The sequence below is a fragment of the Tamandua tetradactyla genome, chromosome 9 (assembly GCF_023851605.1).
Source record: "Tamandua tetradactyla isolate mTamTet1 chromosome 9, mTamTet1.pri, whole genome shotgun sequence".
Taxonomy (NCBI): Eukaryota; Metazoa; Chordata; class Mammalia; order Pilosa; family Myrmecophagidae; genus Tamandua; species Tamandua tetradactyla.
The window spans coordinates 39,672,273-39,694,525 of record NC_135335.1 but is presented as its reverse complement, the minus strand read 5'-3'; the positions used below and the strand labels follow the sequence as shown (position 1 = coordinate 39,694,525).

At 35.2% G+C, this 22,253-nt stretch overlaps 1 protein-coding gene across 19 annotated transcripts in view; it reads left to right on the top strand.

Annotated features, from left to right (window-relative positions):
* SETD5 (SET domain containing 5) overlaps nucleotides 1-22,253 on the top strand; it is a 74,036-nt gene that overhangs the window by 37,067 nt on the left and 14,716 nt on the right. For all 19 annotated transcript variants that reach the window (XR_013157796.1, XM_077116655.1, XM_077116668.1 and 16 more), the window contains 10 exons: nucleotides 2,539-2,781; nucleotides 3,302-3,450; nucleotides 3,833-3,950; nucleotides 4,686-4,795; nucleotides 5,611-5,860; nucleotides 6,212-6,295; nucleotides 7,098-7,355; nucleotides 8,076-8,396; nucleotides 8,903-9,145; nucleotides 14,293-14,422. Coding sequence is in view for 18 of the 19 variants with exons in the window: in XM_077116655.1 (XP_076972770.1) it covers nucleotides 2,539-2,781; nucleotides 3,302-3,450; nucleotides 3,833-3,950; nucleotides 4,686-4,795; nucleotides 5,611-5,860; nucleotides 6,212-6,295; nucleotides 7,098-7,355; nucleotides 8,076-8,396; nucleotides 8,903-9,145; nucleotides 14,293-14,422 (1,906 nt within the window). In the remaining variant the exon portion in view is untranslated. The remainder of the gene's footprint in view (nucleotides 1-2,538; nucleotides 2,782-3,301; nucleotides 3,451-3,832; nucleotides 3,951-4,685; nucleotides 4,796-5,610; nucleotides 5,861-6,211; nucleotides 6,296-7,097; nucleotides 7,356-8,075; nucleotides 8,397-8,902; nucleotides 9,146-14,292; nucleotides 14,423-22,253) is intronic.

Genomic DNA, 22,253 nt, shown 5'->3' with positions numbered 1-22,253 from the left:
AATTACTTGTGAACTGTTCTCTTCTGGCGTATCTGGTTTAGAAGATTCAGATAATGCTAGGCTTTTTCTTTTCTTCTGATTTCAAATAAAACAGCTTGTGAGGCATGCATGATTTTGGAAAAAGTTGTAGAAAGAAATTTTGTACAATGGTTTAAAAAGAACACTGGATGAAAAAAAGTTTGCTGAAAAGAAATTTGATTATACTGTCCAGTATCTTCCTTTACATATATATGAGGACAATATAGGTCCCAAATCATTACTTATGATTTAAAAGCATTTAATTAGAATGAAGTTCTAGTTTAATTCTGTAAGAAATCGTATACCTAAATGTAAGAGAGGTAAAAACAAGATCTTTCCTGTTGACAGTTGTATAGCATGAACATTATTAAAACTTTTGGTCAAGATAATCTTTATTAGGATTGTTTTATGTGGAGTACCAATGTGACTGATGTTCTCAGAACTGGCAAGTGGCACTTTACCTAAGGTTTGAAGACCTCTCCTGGCTTATACCTATAAACAGACTTGCACATATAGAAAATGGGAAAGGACTTAGAACCAAAGAGCATCAGAGACTTGGGATCTCTTGGAACACAATTTATTTCTTTGCTAGATCCATCTCCTTCAAGGGGCCACATTTGCTGTAACTGCCTCTTTTGTCTCATTTGCTTAGAAGAGGCTTTAATAATACTTATGGGGCAGACATAGTCTTAATCCTAGCTGTTAAACCCTTTTCTGTCTTAACAGCTAGCTAACTTATCTGCAGAGGTAATTAATCTTTGGAAACCTTTTAAACACTGTTAATGAACTTTGCCGGAAAACTGCACATAAACATCAGATTTTGCTTGGCAATTTCAGGAAATTGACAGATATCCCCCATAGGTGCGTTAAACTTTAGAAAAAAAATTGGTGTTTATTATATTGATTCTGATTCAGAATTCAAAGTTGTCACAAATTTTGTGCTTATAATTATTAGTAAGAACTCCACCAGCAATCTAGATGAGAGCCATGACAATTGAAATAATTTATCATTTAGGTTTGTAATCTTAAAGTCAAGAGATTCCTGCTAGAAACTTGCTCTGCAGCAGAATTTTTGAAATTCAACATTGTTGATATTTAGACGAAGTAATTCTTTGTTGTGAAGGGATGCCATATGAATTGCAGGATGTTTGCATCCCTGGCCTCTGTGCACTAGATTCCAGCCACTCACCACACTCATCATCGCCCCCAGTTGAAGACCACTACTCTAAATCCACTGTGGATTTTGCTCTTATTTTGCTCAGCTGCTAATGACACTCAAGCAGGTGTTACTCTTTTCTCACTGTGTTGGCCTAAGAGTTTATTGTTGTTTATTGTTCTGTCTTTTGGAGTCTAGCAAGAAATGTTGAAAGCACTGGTGTTAATTTTTTTCTTTCATTTTCCTGTTCCTTTGGGGAAAGATGGTAGATGACAGTCAGCTAGTGAGGTAAAAGTGGTAAAGAAAGCAGTTGTTATAATAGACATGAACATTTTCTTTATCATCCATGGGAAGTATATTTAATTTGGATATGCCCTGCTTTTTGCAAATTTAGTGTGAACATGAGTTTCCAAGTGGCTTTGATACTGCAGTGTCTTTTCTTTCCAGTCATTACTACAATTACCTTATCCCTATCAATGTTTATTTTGTTTTCTACCTTAAATCTTGAACACCATGGAGGAGAGCATATGTTAGGCTTATGGTGTATCTTTGTAGCTCAAAGCTCATGTAGAACTGTCCATTGATGTTGCTGAGATATGATAACCAAAGAAGACAGTGATTTTCCGAGAGAAGTATAACAAAATACCTCTCGGCATACATTTTCTCCACATACTCTAGTACCCTCCACCTATATACTTCATTTCTTACAGTATTTCAAATCTGGCTGTTTAAACTATTGAAAAAATAAGAGTGCTGAAAAGATATACTCCAAAAATGTTAACTTTTTATTGATGAGAAAGTTGTGAATTATCTGCTTATTTGAATCACATTTATTTTCAGAATGAACATGTATTAATTGCAAGGTGAAAATAATAAGTAACACAAAAAGGAAAACATTCTCCTTTAGAGTAATAAGTAATGCCAGTTAGGACTGACTTACTAATAGATGTTTAATAAATACTGAAAATTAAATAATATGATATTTTGAGGTCTCTATCCTGTTCTTTATAAAGCTTTTCTTATGAACTTAATTGATAACAAAGTTGATTTTCATGACTTAAAAATTACCATAAAATCACATGATGGGATGGAAACATCATCCAGATTAACCTCTCACTTTATAAAGGAGAAACTAAGCTTCTAGGAAATTTTCCAAGGCCTCAAGCTCATTGGTAACAAAAGCCATGATAGACGCCAAATCCGCTGATGGCCTAGTCCGTTCATGCCACACCAGTGTACACTAACTGCCAAGTGAAGGCAAAAACAAATTTTCTCTGGAAACTCAGCCTGGATTCATCACACACACACCCTTTCCATTTTTATGTGTGGACTCCCCTAACCTACCTGATCTTTGTTCTCTACAGAATTCTCCCTCTGAAGCACAAAATTTAGATGAGAATACAACTGAGGGCTGGGAAAATCGGATAAGATTATGGACTGATCAGTATGAAGAAGCCTTCAGTAATCAGTACAGTGCTGATGTACAGAACGCCCTTGAACAACATCTCCATTCTAGCAAGGAATTTTTGGGCAAACCTGCTGTTATAGACACTATTAATAAGACTGAACTGGCCTGTAATAATACAGTTATTGGTTCCCAAATGCAGGTAAGAAGCAAAGGGATAAAAGCTCTCTAAATAAGTGGTGGAGATTTTAAGAATCAAAATTAGAGCATGGATTGGAAATACTGTTTCTTTCAAATGAACATGGCCTTAGAATAACAGTCAGCAAACTATTGATCATTATTAGCCAAAAACAGGTTATATTAACTGGAAACTGTCTAGATATGTTTTTAAGTTATCTTTATTAATTAAAAATAGGTGAGTTAGGATACGAATTTTTATACAGCCTGTCATTTTTACTTTGTTAAGGAAGGAATTGTTAGGAACATAGAGGCACTAAAATCTTAATCTGTTTTTCTTTGATCTTTTCTTGCCTTCCCTAAGGTGTCAGATTTACTAAATAAGTATGTTTCCTAGAAAAATTAAGCTCATATCAAATTAAAGGTTTCTGACCATTGAGCTAATAGTTGAAACCAAAAAATTTTGGTGCCTTTTCCTCAATGTTTTAAGTGTTTACTAAACTGCTGTTGCCATTGTCTAATGTTAAAACGCTGGTTTTATTCAGCTACAGCTGGGAAGAGTCACACGTGTTCAGAAGCACCGGAAGATTCTGAGGGCTGCAAGAGATTTGGCTCTGGACACTCTAATAATAGAGTATCGAGGGAAAGTCATGTTGCGACAACAATTTGAGGTCAATGGGCATTTCTTCAAAAAGTAAGAGCATCTTTCATTGAACAGTGAGGGCTAAAGTGGGCCTGTCTGACCAGTATTGCTATAAAAATCATCCTGGTTGATGTGATGCTGTTGCGATAAAGAATACAGCTCAAGCTCGTTTCCATCTGCTGTTTGTAGAGAAGTGTAAATAAATCTGCAAATTGTTTAATGTATAAAATGATGATGACTCCTTTTGGAGTCAGGCATTCCTTGCTTTTGTGTTTGTGTTTTAATCTAAAGCAGACAAGCCTGTGATGTTTTCTAAGTTTAGGCATTGCAAAGGGCTGCTTCCTCTATGTCAGCATATGTTTCATATTTTGAGTTCATGGGGTGGCCCTTTTATTCATATTGAGAAGTACAGTAATTTTAATTATATCCCTAGACCATACCCTTTTGTGCTCTTCTACTCAAAATTCAATGGTGTAGAGATGTGTGTGGATGCTCGTACTTTCGGTAATGATGCCCGGTTCATCAGAAGATCGTGTACACCAAATGCAGAGGTAAGATTTCTATAGCAGCTTCCCTTTGAAAGGACCCACCATTGATCAGGCTTACTGAAGAAACAACCTGAAAACAACGTCTATTGGTCTGTAGATCAGTAGTTGTGTTGTGATCTTTCATTGCAAGGGATGAAAAGCAAAAATGATGATGCTTCTGTTCTGATGTGATGGGGGCAAGGAGTAGGTTTCTTTTACAGAAGAGAGAAATGGAGAAAGCAAATTCTTATTTTCTAAGAAGAAAGGGCTAGATTAGATAAGAATCAATGAGGCATATTAATGAAATTACCATATAATGAAAGATTATATCATTAGTTCAAAACCAAAGGCTGTTTGGTTGCAGGTTTTTAAATTTTAGATGTGGTAAGAGAGTTTCTGGACATTTCCGGAATTCATTACTTAGAAGCATAATCAGTGCAACCACAATGAATGTAGCAAGAAAATCCATACAGCTTTTCTTATAGGCTAAGAAATTATAATTCCTTGGTGGAGCTAGAAAGACCTTTAAAATTTAGAGCAATGATTTTGCCCTGGATGTGTAACATCCCACTGTGTCTCCATCTATTTCGTAAATTTTTAAGTATTTCTTTAAAAGTTGCTGTATAATAGTTTCAAAGGAAATAATAAAGTCAAATAACAAGACTCTCATAACTCTGTGGGGAGAAATTATTTGTAAAAAGTTCTTCTCTTATGGAATGTTCCTGGTCTTTATGATAAATAGAAGCCTTCTTCACGTAGGTGCGACACATGATTGCAGATGGGATGATCCACCTGTGTATCTACGCTGTATCTGCTATCACTAAGGATGCTGAAGTCACCATAGCATTTGATTATGAGTACACTAACTGGTAAGACCTCAAAAGCCTTTCCTAATATGAATGTCCTTATCTTACAATTAAGCTATTCAATCTGTTACATCTGGTTTTTTTTGCTCCTTACCCTTTCCTTCTTTACCTATTTTTTTTTCATGAGTAATACATTTTTTGTCTAGAAATTACGGCAGGGAAGACAGACTTTGGGCATATTTTTAGAGGTACAGGATATCATATTAATACTGCTTAGATGTTTCTTGACAAGGTTGTTTTGGTCATGGTAACAAGAATAGCAGAAAGGGTATGTATGAAACATTCCAGGAAATTGCATCTATTGTTGACATGTTTCTTAAACACAGAACACTTGTGCCAGGGTCCATATTATAGAATGAAAATGTGAAAGTTCACCCCCACAGACTGTATAATCTAGCTATATGTGACAAACCAAAAATGGCAAGTCATTGCTTTTTCTCCCTTGGTCATTTCAGACAAAAGAGAAGTTAGTCAGGATTCAATAAATAGAAATGAGAACATGGTGATAGTGGGCACAAGATAACCATGGCCTCTTCTGACTCTATCATTGGGTGACTGCTTACTATATAACATAAAAACTGTTGGGAGAATAGAATTCAGTGAGAGCTTTCCTTTCCATATGCGAAGACAGAGTTGAGGCTATATAGAGTAACACAGCATATTGCAGGCATCCATAATACTCTCTAATGTCTGTTTAACTTGTTCAAAGACAATACCAGAGGAAATTACTATGCCAGCATTTAAAGAGAATGAATGGATAATATAAAGAATTTTTAACGACACTGAAACAGGCACTTTTGGTTATTTCTTTGGAGCAGTAATTACAAAGTGGACTGTGCGTGTCACAAGGGGAACCGAAATTGCCCTATACAGAAGAGGAATCCCAATGCTGCAGAACCACCACTCCCACCTCCTCCAAGTCTACCTACCATCGGAGCAGAGACCAGGCGTAGAAAAGCCCGACGGAAAGAGCTAGAGATGGAGCGGCAGAATGAGGCTCCAGAGGAGAATAATGACCAGCAATCAGAAGAAATTCCAGATAAAGTAACTGCATCTAGTGACCATGAGGTAATCTCCCCTGGTCAAATGATGTTGGTATGGGATCGGTCCTTTCCAAATGAAGAGTAACCCATGTTTGTATGTTACTACAGGCAAACTGTAGTAACATTTAATGCTTTTTCTATCAAGAACATATGTTCATTCATTCTCTTTGTTTTACGCTGTCAAGAAAATCCCTTCAGTTATTTTCTAGGTTTCAGTCCAGAGAACAGGGATTTTCATCTGTGTTTACCGTGTTGCCTTTCACTGAGTAGCACTGCAAGCACTAGAAATTCTTTCTAGAGTTTTAACCCACCAGAAAAAAACATTGATTTTTCCCAGAACTTAAGAGTACTGCTAAATCTTACTTCTATTTTAAAGGAAATAGACAATCCAGAAGAAAAACCAGAAGAAGAGAAAGAGGAGGGTGTAGATGACCAGGAGAACTCAGCTCATATAAGAAGGGTGAGTACTTTCTAACATCCTTTCTCTCCTGCTGATTCCTGCTCCCTGTAGCATGTGAGTTTTTATCCTCTCATTTCCTTGAAGAAAAGTTTCAATCTATCACCTGTGGGTTACATTTTGGGCTTTTCAAGAAAATAGATTTCATTCTGTTTTATTTTATATATATATACATAAACACAGTATTTGTTTGGTGACTATTTTCTAATGATGCTCTTTTAGAGAGTTTATACTTGTTTCCAAAAAACTGCCTCTTTAAAACAAAGCCTTTATGTTGGGGCTACTGTTTTCTAGGATTTTCCTTAGCTTGTGTGAATTTTGACATTTTAAAATCCTCCTTTGAGTCATATGGATTCAGAAACTCTACTTTTATGGTTATAATATTATTTTTGTCCCTTAGATGAAAAATTTTAGGGAGAAGAACAAGGAAAATACACTTACACTTGACTATTTTTTGAATTCTGTGAATATACAGAAAAATTGATTATGGATATTTTTCTTTTGTATTAAAAAGTTTTGAAATGCTTGATCTTATTTGAAACATTCAGGTTTGACCTTACCTTCCTTCAGAACTGCTTTTGTTATGCAACATTTAAAACAAATATTTTATTTTTAGTTTAGTCTTTATTTCTCTAAGATACATGTGTAATCTTATTGGAGTTTCTATAAATTTTCATTAATAATGCTTGTGACAATGTCTTCCTCTCCTTTTCTGGTTTATACTTATTTATATTCAGTTTGGTCTTTTTTCTTGTTCTTCTTTATTTGAGGAAATCCTTAGCTAATGGCTATTTTTTTTTTATAGACCCGGGAAGACAGAAAGGTGGAAGCCATCATGCATGCTTTTGAAAACTTAGAGAAGAGAAAGAAACGGCGGGATCAGCCCTTGGAACAAAGCAACTCTGATATAGAGATTACCACCACCACCTCAGAGTCTCCTGTGGTAGAAGAGACAAAAACTGAAGCCCTTGAATCTGAAACTAGCAACCTTCCTTCAAATGTTGCCATCCCAAGCACCCCACAGAGTATAGGTGTGAACACCCGGAGGTCTTCCCAAGCAGGGGTAAGTATTGAAAAGGCTCTAGGCCTTAGACATGCTTACCTTTGCTAATGTCTATTTCTGTCTTTTGGAATGGTTAAAATGGGTATTCTCAGTTTTGTCCCATATCAGAATAAGTAAGACCATGTGAATTAGAGCCATTTTCATTATCTGATTTGTGGAATTCTGGTAAACAGGTGACTGTGTTACAATTTGAATGACTAGACACCTTCAGACTAGAATGGAGCTCCATGCTGTTTCTGACAGATAAACTGTTGTTGCTGAGTTCATAAAAACTCAGTTGGACCTTCTGTATATTACAGTTATGTCCTGGCCTTTCATAGGTTTTTCAGGATAAACTTAACTTTCTCTTCCTTACCCTAGTCATTAATCCAAAATTCAAATCTCAGTATCTGGGGGGGTGGGGGAACAAATCTCTTTCCGGGGTTTTCCTCCCTGCTTAAAAACGCTAAAATTAGGTGACTATCTCAACTGACTTTTGGCTTATTTTACACATGCTTATTAGAAATAGGAATAACTAACCCAGACATCTGCTTGAGGCTTTTTTAGCAGATTGAAATGTATGAATTTTTATATTTAAAGAATACATTTTGAATTAGAATCTCTAAAGCCCCATCATTTTCACTAGTAGAAACTCAGAATGGTTAAAGTGAATATGAAAATGGATAGATTGTTTGTGAATAAGAAAATTCTGGTAAACTTTTGACCCTGCTATTGGTACAGGATGTTGCTACAGAAAAACCAGTCCCCAAACCACCTCCAGCAAAGCCTTCTAGGCCTCGACCGAAGAGTCGAATTTCTCGGTACCGGACCAGTTCAGCCCAAAGATTAAAGCGACAGAAGCAAGCCAGTGCACAACAGGCAGAGTTGTCACAAGCTGCCCTGGAAGAGGGAGGAAATAACAACTTGGTAGCTCCTGCTGAACCTGGAACTATAGATAGTTTAGGAGAAAACAGACAGTTAACTGGGTCTGACCCAGCAGTGGTATCAGTTACTGGATCCCATGTCAACCGTGCTGCATCTAAGTACCCTAAAACCAAAAAGGTAAGTCATGAATACATCTTCAAAAGATGGGTCTAAGGGTGCATGTTCAGTGGCACAATGCTCACCTGCCGTGAGGGAGTTTCAGGTTCGATTCTCAGCCCATGCAACCCCACCCCACCCCCCACCCCCAAAAAGAAAAAGGGTCTAACAAGGGCTGTCTCTTAGTAAAATGAGAGAACCTATAATCCTCAGGGGAAAAAAATCTCAGTATTAATAGAAAAAATGTTCTTGACAAAATGCTTTGATTCAGAGGGCTAAAGTCTCATACTACCTTCTTTTGTTTCCTTAATGTTTTACGCAGAACCTAAATCACTGATAGCTAAAATTATTCCTGTCGTAGTGGGCATGTAGAGGCATTGAAGGAAGGTGGCCTTGCATTCTGGATGTCCAGTTAATATTCAGTCCAGTTACATCTCTGTCCTAATTTCTAGATGAGGTTTGTTTTGTGAGCTGCACTGCTGACTTACATCTGCAGCATCAACTAATAATTTCTCTTTTAATCTTAGTATCTAGTTACAGAATGGTTGAATGACAAAGCAGAGAAGCAAGAGTGCCCTGTTGAGTGCCCTTTACGTATCACCACGGACCCAACTGTACTGGCAACGACCCTCAACATGTTACCTGGTCTCATCCATTCCCCATTAATTTGCACCACCCCCAAACACTACATTCGCTTTGGATCACCCTTTATCCCTGAGAGGCGTCGAAGGCCCTTTTTGCCTGATGGCACGTTCAGCTCCTGTAAGAAGGTAGGTCTGTACTTATGTGGTTTTTTTAATCTAGGATAGGATACCTATTATCCTGACATATCTAACACGCTCTAGATAGCCATACTCTGCCCATAATGAGTTGGTTCAACCATGAATACTGATGCATCAAAGATCAATGGGACTAAGTTGCAATGTATATTGCGTCTTGGTTCTAAAATTTGCGTTTCATTGTTGTGTTTTCTGAGAGCCCTTGAAGTTACTGGGTGAGCAAGCACAGCAATTGATGACTGGGTAGAAGGGTGTGTTTTGTGTGTGCTCTTGTGGTATTGGTTAACATGTCCATTTGTGATTACTGTGTGAGATGGGCCCCAAGTATCCTAGAGCACTGTTGCATTACTTAAAAAAAAAAAAAAAAAAAACCGGAGCCATGTTTTAAATTAATTTAATCAGTATTATCAGTTGAAGGAGATTAAAGGAAAAATCCAGTTGTAATTGGCACAATTCCTGTTCCCTTGATCAACTTGACAACAAGTTGGATTGTTTATTCCCTAGTGAATATGGAGCGTTCTGTAAAAGACTCTCTCTCTCTGCCTTTCTCTCCTCTCTTGAGTTATGTACTGGTTTTGGGTCTAGTGACAATAATGTTTGGTGGTTGTTTTTTTAATGGAATATTCTTTCTTAATTCCCAGAAGCCCTGCATATTTTCCAAAGGTGTCTCTCAGGAATAGATCATTGCCTCAGACCTATGATGTCGTAGCTGTATTTCTAGAAGTGTAGGACAACCTTTCATTTGGTCTTCCTTTGGGCTAGAGTCTGTTCCCTGGAACACCCTTTTCTCTTATCCTCAGATCTGGATTCAGGCTGCCTTCCTCAGTGTCTGCCATTGCCCTCCTCCACTGGCATCACGTACATGAGGATGCTGCATGTAGATTATTTGATGTGATGAAGTCTCCAACTCCAGGCAGGTCTTCCTTGACTCCTCCAAACTTAAAGCTTTTCTCTTTCCCCAAAGAGCAGAACTCATTTCCTGGGGGGGGAGGGGGAGTGAAAGATGAGCCAAAGTGGTGTGGGATATGGAGGGGAGGAGGGCAGCAGGGATCTGTGCAAAAAGAAAGGGTACTACTGCTTAATGAGCAGTGCACACCAAAGAGAGTCTTTTCCTAATGCGCATCTTATCTAAGTATTTGAATTACTTATTGGTTGGCTTGGGGAATTTCCCAACTAGAAGAAATTTGACTATGAGAGCCTTGCCAAAAGCATTTGTTACTTAATCAGTAACTTTGAGGTGCTGGAAATAAAAACAATGACAAATTTCTTAAGGGAAAAAAAAAACCAAGCATAAGAAATTTCTTAAAACCTGTTTGTTACAGGAAATTTGCCTAAGCAGTAAAGAAGGCTTGGTCTCTAGGGATACTTCCTTATGTCAAGTCAGTTAAGAAGTAGTTTATCTTGAGATTATTTGAGAAGAAAAAAAATTGTTGACCATGAAGTAAGCATTATGATTAACCTTCTTCCCTAACAAAGAGCTGTATTAGCTAGTATGGCATGCAAAACTGAGACTAATTTTCATACTACATTTAGCATTGCTCAGCACTTTTTGAGAGTAACAGCTCAAAATCTTAACTACCTGTGAGAGTAGTATTGAAAAATTAGGGTATAAATATGATATTTAATCTAATGGAGGAGCAAGTTGAGAAGTGGCTTTATTTTATACATATATGAAAGTACATACATTGTTCTATCTTTGTCTGGACATAGGACTAGACTTCTAAGGGTGTTAACTGTGGACTGTTGAAGCATCCTATCAAGGTAAACAGTAGAATCTCTTATTTTGATCCTTAAGGGGAGGTATTTATTTAGTACAGAATAATAGTGAAGTGTGAGTTATGAATAATATGATCTAGCTTCTTGAAATCTTTCCTTATAGTTCCTGCTGTTTTACAGTCTTTCTGTTCCTGTTTTTTTTCCAACTAAATGAAACCTATGAAAACTAAAAATCATACATTTAGGACCATGGCTTTAATCAGATGTAGTAGAAAACCTTGTTTTTTAGAGCTTTTTTTCTTAGCCTGTTATGGTTAGTACTTGTTTCTGTAGCTCATTTTTTTACATCTCCACTGGTAACAGATAGTAATCCCGTTTAACTCAAGTCAGTGTTATAATCTCTAAATGTGTCTTGCCACCATCAGTCTTGTTTTATACAGGTTCTACTCAAGATTAGTGTTAGGAAAGAATGCAGGTTAAATGCATTGAATTATCAAGGCAAAAAATTGTTTTATTTAAACTAGGTTTTTGCTTTTAAAATTGTTTGTTTAGACCTGATTTGTTTAAGTTTAAATCACTTCTTTAATAGTTTCAGTATTTAAAACAAGAATGTATTGTGTCTCTTTATGAGACAAAATTAATGAAATTGGATCTATTAGCTAGAAATTAAACTCAGCTTTATCCTGGATGGGAATGAAGAAGCATTATTTTTAGATTGGTCAGGAAGGATTCATTTATTACAGAATCTAAGAGCATTTCCATAATTCAACAAAATTGTGATAAATTTCTGAAAATAGTATAAGTTAAACAGATGAAAGAAACCATCCTCCATGGGATTAATTAGAAGATATATTCTTTATAACCCCTCTAGATACCTGATTTTAAAAATAAAGCCTCGTAAATTAAAAACAATATAAGACACACCAAAGTTGTGTCTTTGTGGCTGCACTCCAAAGTAATGTATCAGGTCGTTAGAGGATTTGACAGAATATGTTGTCGTACATAGAGTTTCTAAAATAAGTTGAATCATAGTTCCTAAAAAGCATATTATGGGGTACACGGGTGGTTCAGTGGTAGAATACTCACCTTTCATGAGGGAGACTCAGGTTCGATTTCTGGACCATGCACCCAAGAAAAGCACATTATGGTCTATTTTTAGATCTTTCTTCAGTTACTGTTTTTACAATAGAAACATTTATCAAGTGACCAACAAGCTTTTCATTAGTGTGCCACCCTGTTTTCTAAATCTTCTCTAAACTCACTTTGTAGATATAGTATGTGTGGGACATTTGGTCCTCCCAAATTTCTTAGAAAGCTTATCTGACTTACCATGAAACATGTTTGCGTTTGTGTTTCTTTGTGTACACTTGGAGGGTTATTAATCTGTGTATCTATACATATCACTGGAATTGAGTTGAACAAGTTCTCATTGAACATCTGCCATGTTCAAGCTTTCTTCACTTTATTATCTCATTACTCTTCATAACGACCCTGTGAATTGGGGATTTTTGGTCTCAATTTACAGACTCAGAAGCCTGACTGAAGCATAGAAAGGTTAGGTAACTTGCTCAAAATATGGCGACTAGTAAGTGGCTCATCCAGGTTTCAACCCAGATCTTTTGTACTTTTATTAACAATGAAGTACATGTTATTTCCCTTTTCTTTCCCCAAAATAGTGAAACCCTTTAAAAATATTACTGTCAGCCATCTCTGAGCCACCTAAAAACTCTTTTGCAGTTTACTTTAATACAGTTTCAGTGAAGAGAAAAATGTTCTTATGACTTAATCAACTATAGGTAGAATGGGGGTACAATGTCTCAAGTTAATCTTTATCCACAGGGATGATTTGAACCTGTTAGATACAAACAAATTTTCATATTTTTTTATGATTCTTTTATGGGTACATGTACTTGACACTGGATGTATGAGAAATTAACTTCTATAGCAGAGCATATTACACATTGATATCAAATGAATCCTGTCATCTGCTCTGAAAAGCAAAACTTGTGCTAAATGTTACAGAACAGAGGACTTTTCACTCATTTTTGTCCAGCTGTGCCTAATTTTCTCCATCTATAAAATGAGTGCTTTAGATAAGATCCCTTCTAAGCTGTGAGGATCTATAATTATGGCAATTCATCTTCACATCAGTATTCTGTATTTGTAAGAGAATTAATTCTTGGTCTTGCTTTGGCTTTTGCAGAGACCTAGTTGTGTCCTAAAACATTGATGTGATTCAAGTGACTTGAGAGCTCTCTTTTTTATACTCATTCACTCTTACCTCCTCATATTTGCAAGTTTATTTTTGCTTTCATTTGGCAGACCACGATAACATATACATGATGTAAAATTTTTCTTGGTGAATTTTTCCTGTGTTACTTCTTACATTTCTAAGAGGGAAAATCTGTTAGAATGACTCTCTTTGGTGAAGAGAATATTTGCTTACCTGTAATACTTGTTCTCTAAAGGTGTAAAATTATAATAACTCACCTTTGCTCTTCCTATTTGGGGGAGGGTCTGACTCAGAAATTGATGTTTATCAAAATTCGATCTGTCTTATGTCAGGGCAGGAGAGCCACAGAGTGGTGAGAATCTACAACTGTGTATCTTAAGAGAACACAATTACAGGTAAGAATTTTCTCTCTTCCACAGGATGCATACTTTTATTATCCTAATCTTTATAGTCTTTCTGTCTGCCTAAATTTATTTCTCATCAATTTAGAGTCCAACATTCACTACAGAAATATGTGATTGATTAGAGCTCCTCTTTTTTGCTTTTTCCCCTTTTTGATTTCTGCTGGAGGTTATTTCTTGTGATTCACATTATTTGTACATAATTTAAACTGTTTGATGGGGTGGGGGAAACTCCAGGATCTTTCAGTTTGGGGGTTTTGAAAATATTTTGGTATCAGTAGTAAGTAGCTGTTTATTCTCATCCAAAGTCTTCCTGTGAATCTTATCTGTTAACTTTTCTGATATCCCCTGCACAGGGCAGACAACTCTTAATTAAGAGATCTTTATCTTCCTTTTAGCACTTATTTTATGTAATAACTGCATCCTATATGATCAGAGTCTCTCTTAAATAAATGTTAAGGTTTCTTCTTTACCTTTCCCCACTTACCCTATCCTAAGCAATATGAAAAACTAGAGAGTAATCATATTTTATTGGCTTTGGGTTTTTTGAAGGAAAACGTACTTTGTGTAATGCAGATTTAGTCAACTTTGCCCACTAGAAGAAATTAATGGGCATTGTTTTAATATGCTGAAACATAAGACATAAACTGCTTGACTGTGGAACTGAATGAATGTGTTGGATTGCATCTATCACCAGTTAATGTGTACCTGTTCAGTGCATTTAAAATAAGTGTACTAAATGATTTTAAATGATTACTGGTAATTCTCTGGTCCTTTTCCCATTATAGCGCTGGATCAAGCAAGCCTTGGAAGAAGGGATGACTCAGACATCATCTGTACCCCAGGAGGCTAGAACTCAGCACCTATACCAAAGTAATGAAAATAGTAACTCTTCTAGCATCTGTAAAGACAATGCAGGTATGTATCTAAAAACTTTCTGGATATGCAGTATTTTGTTTTGTTTTTCAGGGCCACATAAAAAATTTTAGTATGAATACATAAAAATCTGATATAAAAAGAAATAGTATTGTTCTCTAAATAGTTACTTTACATCTGTCTTTACAGAGGAAGAGAGAGATCTCAAGTCAGGGATCAGTTTTCCCAGGACGCCAAGGAAGGAACTAGACAGTGTACAGATAACAGCAGAAATGATTGTGAAAAGGTTAGATACATTTAAAGTAGTAAGTTTAGGAATCTATATATCTTTATAAGGGGAAAAAGCTAGAAAGTGGTGGAACACTAATACTCAGGAAAAAATCATAAAATTCTAGGTGATTGAGTTGGGAGGGGACAGGGGATGAATGAACAAGAAATTAATTATCAGTTGGTTGTTTCAAAATTATCAATCAGTTGTTTCAAAAGCTCTTTTGACATGGTCTTGATTCCAATTTAATATTCTCCTGAATTTTTAAACTAAATTGGAAAAATAATGGTCCATGGTTTTCCAATGGTCCATTGGTTTTCAGAGTGACTCTTGAGGGATTTTAATTGAATTGAAGTTAAAAGCACTTTAGTATTAACTCGGGAGACCAATTGGACAGTTTCTGTATTAAAGTTTCTCCTGACAGTATCAACTTAATTAAAAAGTCCTTTGTGATTTCAAGATACTATTACTATTTCCATAAGTTTATCTCTACATCGATTTCTGAATATTATGTAACCAAAACAAAATACCAGAATAAAGTATATGAAAAAACTCACGTAACACTATGGCTGATATAATATTTCAGATTTTCATTAAAAATTCATTTACACTAATCATGTCTCCTTTATATTAAACCTACTCTTCTGTCTCTAGATAGGATAATATCTTATAAACTATCACATGTATAACCTCAGTGTAGAATATCTAGAAAATAAGTTAATGTAATGTACTTGAACTTGTTTTTTTTTTAATGTTCCTCTTCCAAAAAGAGATAGTTGCTTAAATCAGGTTAATATAAAGACATCCTGGTGATAGATTTCCATCAATATTACCAATTTATTGGCATCTCTTAAAATGTAGTGAGAATGTAATTTAGCTGAAATATTCTATCTGGCATACATATTATATGTGTGTGTGTGTGTGTTTTATGTATGTATGAATTTAATGTTGGGAAAAGGAGATTGTGTAACAGCAAGGCATGTCCTGACTGGCAAAAACCCATAAGGAAAATGCCTTTGTTACTATGTACTCTGATTGGAATGAAATTGGGACTGTTGCCAACCTTTATTGAAGCTTCTGCTCTAGTCTCCAGTTGTGAGAAACATTCAAAAGGACACACCTTGCCCTTAAGGAGTAATGTAAAAAGAAGGAACGTATTTGATAAAACTACCAAGCAGTAGCCAAATGAGCAACTCAGTATGTTGCTATACTTTTTGTTTAAATGCTGAGGGATTTTTTTTTATTTTTAAAGGAGGCCATGGAGATGTTAATTAAGAGAAGGAGATAGTGGTATAGTACAAAGAATCAAACAGGCCTGAATTTGAAGACCATATAAACTTTACTAGGCTGGTCAAATTATTAAACATTTCTGAGCCTCTTCTATAAAATAGAAGTATTAATAACTGCTTTATATGGCTAACATGAGAATGAAATAATGTATGTACTCAGCACAGTTATCGAACTTAAAATTACTGTCACTGTTCTACAGAGCATATGCTTTTTTATCAAGCATTCATGGAGCATTTACAGAAATTAGTCAGATACTAGGATACATTAAAAATTCTAAATTCCCCAAAGCAAAAGTTCTATGGAAATAAAAGGTATTACTATTAAGGAGGGAATGGAAGCATAATTGTTCATTATTTATCGATGATTCGATAACCGTTTGCTATATACCAAAGTTGTATTCCAAAGTGAGCTTAAATAATCAAATGAAATGATTAGAGTTAATTAGTTCATATAAAGTTTGCTAGATAGAAGGTGAATATAAAAAGATTAATGACATTGATATACTGAAATGAAGAATGAAGAAAAATACATTTGATTCTCATTATTCATGGTAGTTATCCTATAAAGTTTCCAGGAACACTGAATTAGCAAATACCAAACTGTTACTCCTAGGGGAATTACAGGTTTAGGTTCCATTGAGCGTCTGGTCACAACTGTTTGTAAGCCACTTAATTCATAACCTTGTTTTATACGTGCTTCTATTTCCAGACACCTTATTTAATATGTGTTGTTGATTTGAATGCTCAGCAAATAGCAGTGTAACGCATGCCTAAATGAAGCTTATCTAACATACATTTTCTCCATAAAGCACATTTCAGCCTTCCTACATTAGGGAACACTAGTTAGCACTTCAGCATTGTGATTGGAACCTTTTTTTTTAATGCAATTTTATTGAGATACAGTCACACAACATAGAAACTATCCAAACTATACAATCACTAATTCACAGTATCATCAGGTATCTGTGCAAACAGCCCCACGATCAAATCTAGAACATTTTCATTACTACAGAAAAGAAATAAAAATAAAAAATAAAACCCTAATCCTCCCATGCTCCTGATCTCCACATGTTATTGACCCAAAGTATTGGTGTGGTACATTTGTTACTGTTGATGCAAGAGTATTAAAATACTAACTATAGTCCATAGTTTGCAAGAGGTGCATTTTCTCCAGTATAACCCTCTATTATTAACTTCTTATAATGGTTTTGTACATCTGCTCTAGTTCATGAAAAGACATTTTTATCTTTGTACAGTTAATCATGGACATTGTCCACCACAAGATTCATTGTGTTATACATTCCCATATTTTAACCTCCAACTTTCTCCAACCTTCTCTTCCTTCTGATGATATACATGACTCGTTAAACTTCTCCTTTCCACCACACTCACACCATTCAACGCTGTTAATTCCATTTCTAAACGTTAACATTTTAACCTAATTAAACATTTTGCATGGCCCACGAAAACTGCCTGCTGAGCCACCATGGCCCACCCCACTCCCCATTCTTTAGCTTCATTGTATATCTTGGAAACCTATGTTTTATATTTTATGTTTATGAGTTTATATATTATTTATTCATATCAAATCATAAAATATTTGTCCTTTTGTGTCTCACTTGTTTCACTCAACGTAATGTCCTCAAGGCTCATCCATGTTGTCCTGTGTTTCAGTACTTCATTCCTCTTGCTGCTGAATAATTTTCCATTGCATGTATATACCACATTTTCTTTATCCATTCATCTATCTTTTGATGTACACTTGGATTGTTTCTGTCTTTTGGCAATTGTGAATAATGCTACTCTGAATACCGGTGTGCAGATATCTGTTCATGTCCCTGCTTTCAGATCTTCCAAGTATATCCTGAGTAGCCAAATGGCTGATCGTAAGGCAACTCTTTACTTAGCTTCCTGAGGAACCACCAAACTGTCCTCCACAATAGCTGTACTGTTTTACATTCCCACCAGCGGTGTATAAGTGTTTTAATTTCTTCATATCTTCTCCAACACTTAGAGTTGCCTGTTTGTTTAATAATGCCTATTCTAGTATGAGATAATATCTCATTGTTGTTTTGATTTGTATTTCCCTAATAGCTAGTGAAACTGAGCATCTTTTCATATGCCTCTTAGCCATCTGTACTTCCTCTTTGGAGAATTGTCTATTCTTGTCCTTTACCCATTTTTTAATTTGGTTGTTTGTCTTATTGTTGAGTTTGTAGGACTTCTTTATATATGCTGGATATCAAACCTTATCAGATATGTTGTTTCCAAATATTTTCTCCCATTGAGTCAGTTGTCTTCTCACCCTTTTAACAAAGTCCTTTGAAGCACTGAAGTATTCGATTTTGAGGAGTTTTCATTTATCTGTTTTTTTCTTTTGTTGCTTGTGAGTTGGTGTAAAGTCTAAGAAACTACTACCTGTCACTAGGTCTTAGATGTTTTGCCTGGGAACCATTTTAAATAGTGAAATAACAAACAAACAAAAAAATCAGAAAATATATCACTAATGGCACCGCAAAAATGTTAACTTGCTTACAGTGAGAGCTGAAACAGAAGGGCATAGAGTTACCTTGTTTGGCATCATCTGGGTGTCATCAGATTTTCCCCACTTTGTGGATGTCTGCAGAAGCACTGCAAGTATTTTTTTTGGAGGTTACAAATAAATTTTAACTTGTAGATGAAATCATAAATAGGGAATCTGTGAATAATGAAGTTTGACTATTTCATTTTCAAATTTATCAAAGCTGCCTTGGAATAGTCTGTGGGATATGTAGAACCTTTCTGAAAAATATTTTTTTTAAGTCTTGAAGAATTGGAAATAGATTCCATATTCCTTAATGGAAAGAATAAATAGTATTAAAAGCAAAAAATATGTATACAGTCTTAGGCTTCTCTTATTCTTCCCTTTAAAATAACTAGCTTGTTTTTGGAATTTAATTAAATTTTCTAAAGTTTATAAAGAACAAACGTGAAAATATATAAGAAAAAATTGAGAAAAAACTAATGATTGAAATACTTATACTTCAAAGTAATGATTGAATTATAAAACCAGCTTCTGTTATGAAACGAGTAATTAGATTAGTCTGGTACTAGCGCAAAATGGATGTATATAATGAACAGAATAGCCAGAAATAGGCCTTAATATAAATGAAATAGTTGTTAGGTTTTTTTGGAATTTCTACTCAGTTGGGAGGGTGAAAAAAAAATACTTGTCAGAACAAGTTAGGGGCACATTGTTTTGTTTTGCTTTTAATCAAACTAAGTAAACTAAATTCCTATGTCTTAAGTTGTCTCTGGATAGAGGACAAATATATTTGCAATAAATTATATATACAGTAAAATGTCAGGAGAGTAAGATCTGCATTAGCAGTTGGTATGATTTGTCATGTGCTTTAATAGCAATCATTCCATTAACCTAGTAGTTGTTCTTTTAGGTGTCTGTTCTATAGAAATATATGTTAGACCAAAATTAATGTACAAAGAGAATATTCATAGAATTATTAATCACATTTTTTAAATGTAGGGTAAAAATAACCTGAATTTAGCTAATAAAGTCATGATAGAATTTGTAGTTTATCTGCAATTTGCACAGAATTTTGATGGAGTAGTATATGATATTCATAAAGTGTGTTCTCGAATCAGTTTATCCAGTTAACTTAATAATCTTCCCCTCAAACCAGCAAAGAACCACTTTTGAATTCAATTTTTTTGCTCTTAATTAGCACATTGAATCTGTAATAATATTAGCAGAATAATATATTATGGCCAAATAAGGCTTTCCCAGGGAATATAAGAGTGGTTCAATATTTGTCACTATAGTCAGTACAATTTATTTATTAGTAGGCAGAGTAGGGGAGGGGAAGTGATACCTCAGTAAAGGCATTGGAAACCAATTGCAAATTATCATGCTTCATGGTGAAAACTAATTGTATAAAACCTTAAAAGGGGTTATCACAGTATCCCATGATTATTTAACATGTTCTAGAATTGAACTGTGTGATAGATATGTTGGTAGAGAGAATTTATGTGTTATTGTATACAAATGATATCATCTACCTGGAGTAGCCAAGAGAATTAACTGAAAAACTGGTGGAGTTCAGTAAGGTAGCTGGATACAGTATAAATATATAACTGTTTTCTTAGATATTAACAATAACACATAATAAAAAGGGAGAAATATGTCCTAGTTACAGTAATGTGAAATAGAGAACACTTAAGAGTAAACCCAGTTAGAAATGTGGCATATCTTTTTGTTTGTTTGTTTTTGTTTTTGTTTTTTTTGTTTTCCAAATGGTACAATTAACTTTATTTTTTTTTAAATTTACATTTAACAAGTTAATGCCAAAATTCACAATTTGTTAGATACCCTGATAGGCTATGTGAGAACTCAAGCCTTACCTTCAGTTGAGCAATGCCCCTGATCAAACGTGAGGCTTTTACATTGTATTATTTAATCCCTTGAGGGGCAATATTGGGCCTACCAACTCTACATTGCTTCTCCCCATTTTACAAAAAAAATTGAAATTGTGTCAAGAATCTAGAAAATTGCTCATAACATTTCTGCCACTCAAATAATACAGCATTGCATGTTCCTCACCTATGTACTACTGCAAGAGATTTTCCCTAGGATGTACTTAGAGTAGCTTTTACAAATAATTCTGTGAATTAGTTATCAACTTGCCATGTTAGCAGGTTTATATTCAATTTCAGATTTTGCCTTTTATCTTTTCAATTAATCTTTTTTTGAAAATAGAAAACATCTACATGGATCAAAATTCAAAGATATTAAAAGGTGGAAATCTCACAGCCAACCCCCTTTATGTATATGCAACTACTTTCATTTACTTCTAGTTTAACCTTCCGGAGTTTCTAGTTGTAAAAATAAGCAAATACGATCATACAAACGTGTGTATATATATATATTCTTATTTCTCTTTTCTAACATGAAAGGTAGCATGCAAGATGCCTTGCTCCAAATCTTGCAGTTTTTCTGCAGTGGTATAATCTTTGGCAATCACCTAAGTTTTGGTCTCATTAATCTTTAAAATGGAGAGAATATATGTGAGGATTAAGTAGATCCAGCTAAGGTTCTCCGCCAGAGGACGGGTACACAATAACTCAACTCACACCAGACAAACCAGTACTCTTGTCACTTCCTTGGGAGGTTGGGAAAACGTAGATTATCCTAGCATAAATGGTTTGTAGCCTTCTGCGCTCGGAACTAAGGCCGCTGCACCTCCGCAGACGTTTACGGAAACTCCTGGCGCCCAAGGTTGGCCGCCAACAGGCTCTTGCCGCCACGGGCAGGGGCCTAGCCCGGAACCTGCCACAAAGTAGCGGCGGGTGCGCCCACGCAGCCTGGCAGCATGGACAGGCAAGCAGGTGCGCGACAAAAGGACCTGGAAGGCCGCGCAGGGCCGGGATGGTCTGTGGCATATCTTCTTGAAGAGGGATGTACATGAAAGCTCACATAACTAAAAGATCATGCCATGTTCTTGAGTAAGAATTCTGCCCAAATGATTCATGAATTTAGTGTAACCCTAATCAAAAGTATACACAAGATTAAGTGTGGTATTTCAAGTCAATGGGGAAATTAAAATAGATCATTATAAAAGATTTTGATGAACCCTAAATTAAATCATGGACTATAGTAAATAGTAAAGTTCTTAAAATGTACTTTCACCAGTTGTAACAAATGTGCACATCAATGCAAGGTGTTAATAATAGGGTGGTATATGGGAATCTTGTATTTCATGTGTGAGTTTTCTATAAACCCACAATTTCTCTAATATTTAAAAAATAAAAGAGAGATTTTGGGAGAAGACTTTTTATCTATTTGGTAAGGCAAGAGTCATTGAGACCTTGCCGTAAAGGAGAGGTCTGGATAAAAACACATGAGAATTTTAGCAATGATTTTGTTTGTAAGTATGTCTTCAAGTTGTGTGTGTGTGTTTAAATATGTGAGTGTTTGTTCATATAGTCTTGGAAATTATTTGAACAAAAGTGTAAAACCATAAAAGTTGGATAGATTTTAACCACATACAATTTGAAAGCAGTGTATGGCAAAACGAAAAAAAATGTTAGACAAAAGGAAAATGAAAACTTAAAAAATGTATTTTGTCAATATGATTCTATTTATAGAATTAAAATAGGCAAATAACCAGGGGCCCATAAATTTAAAGGCAGATATATTTCAGGTCTTTTTTTTTTTTTACAGTATAGTATCAGAATTAAAGTGCTCAAATATTTGTTGAATGAATGCCCTGTAAATTGATTTGCTTATATTCTCATCATTTATATAATTGCCTTTATTAGT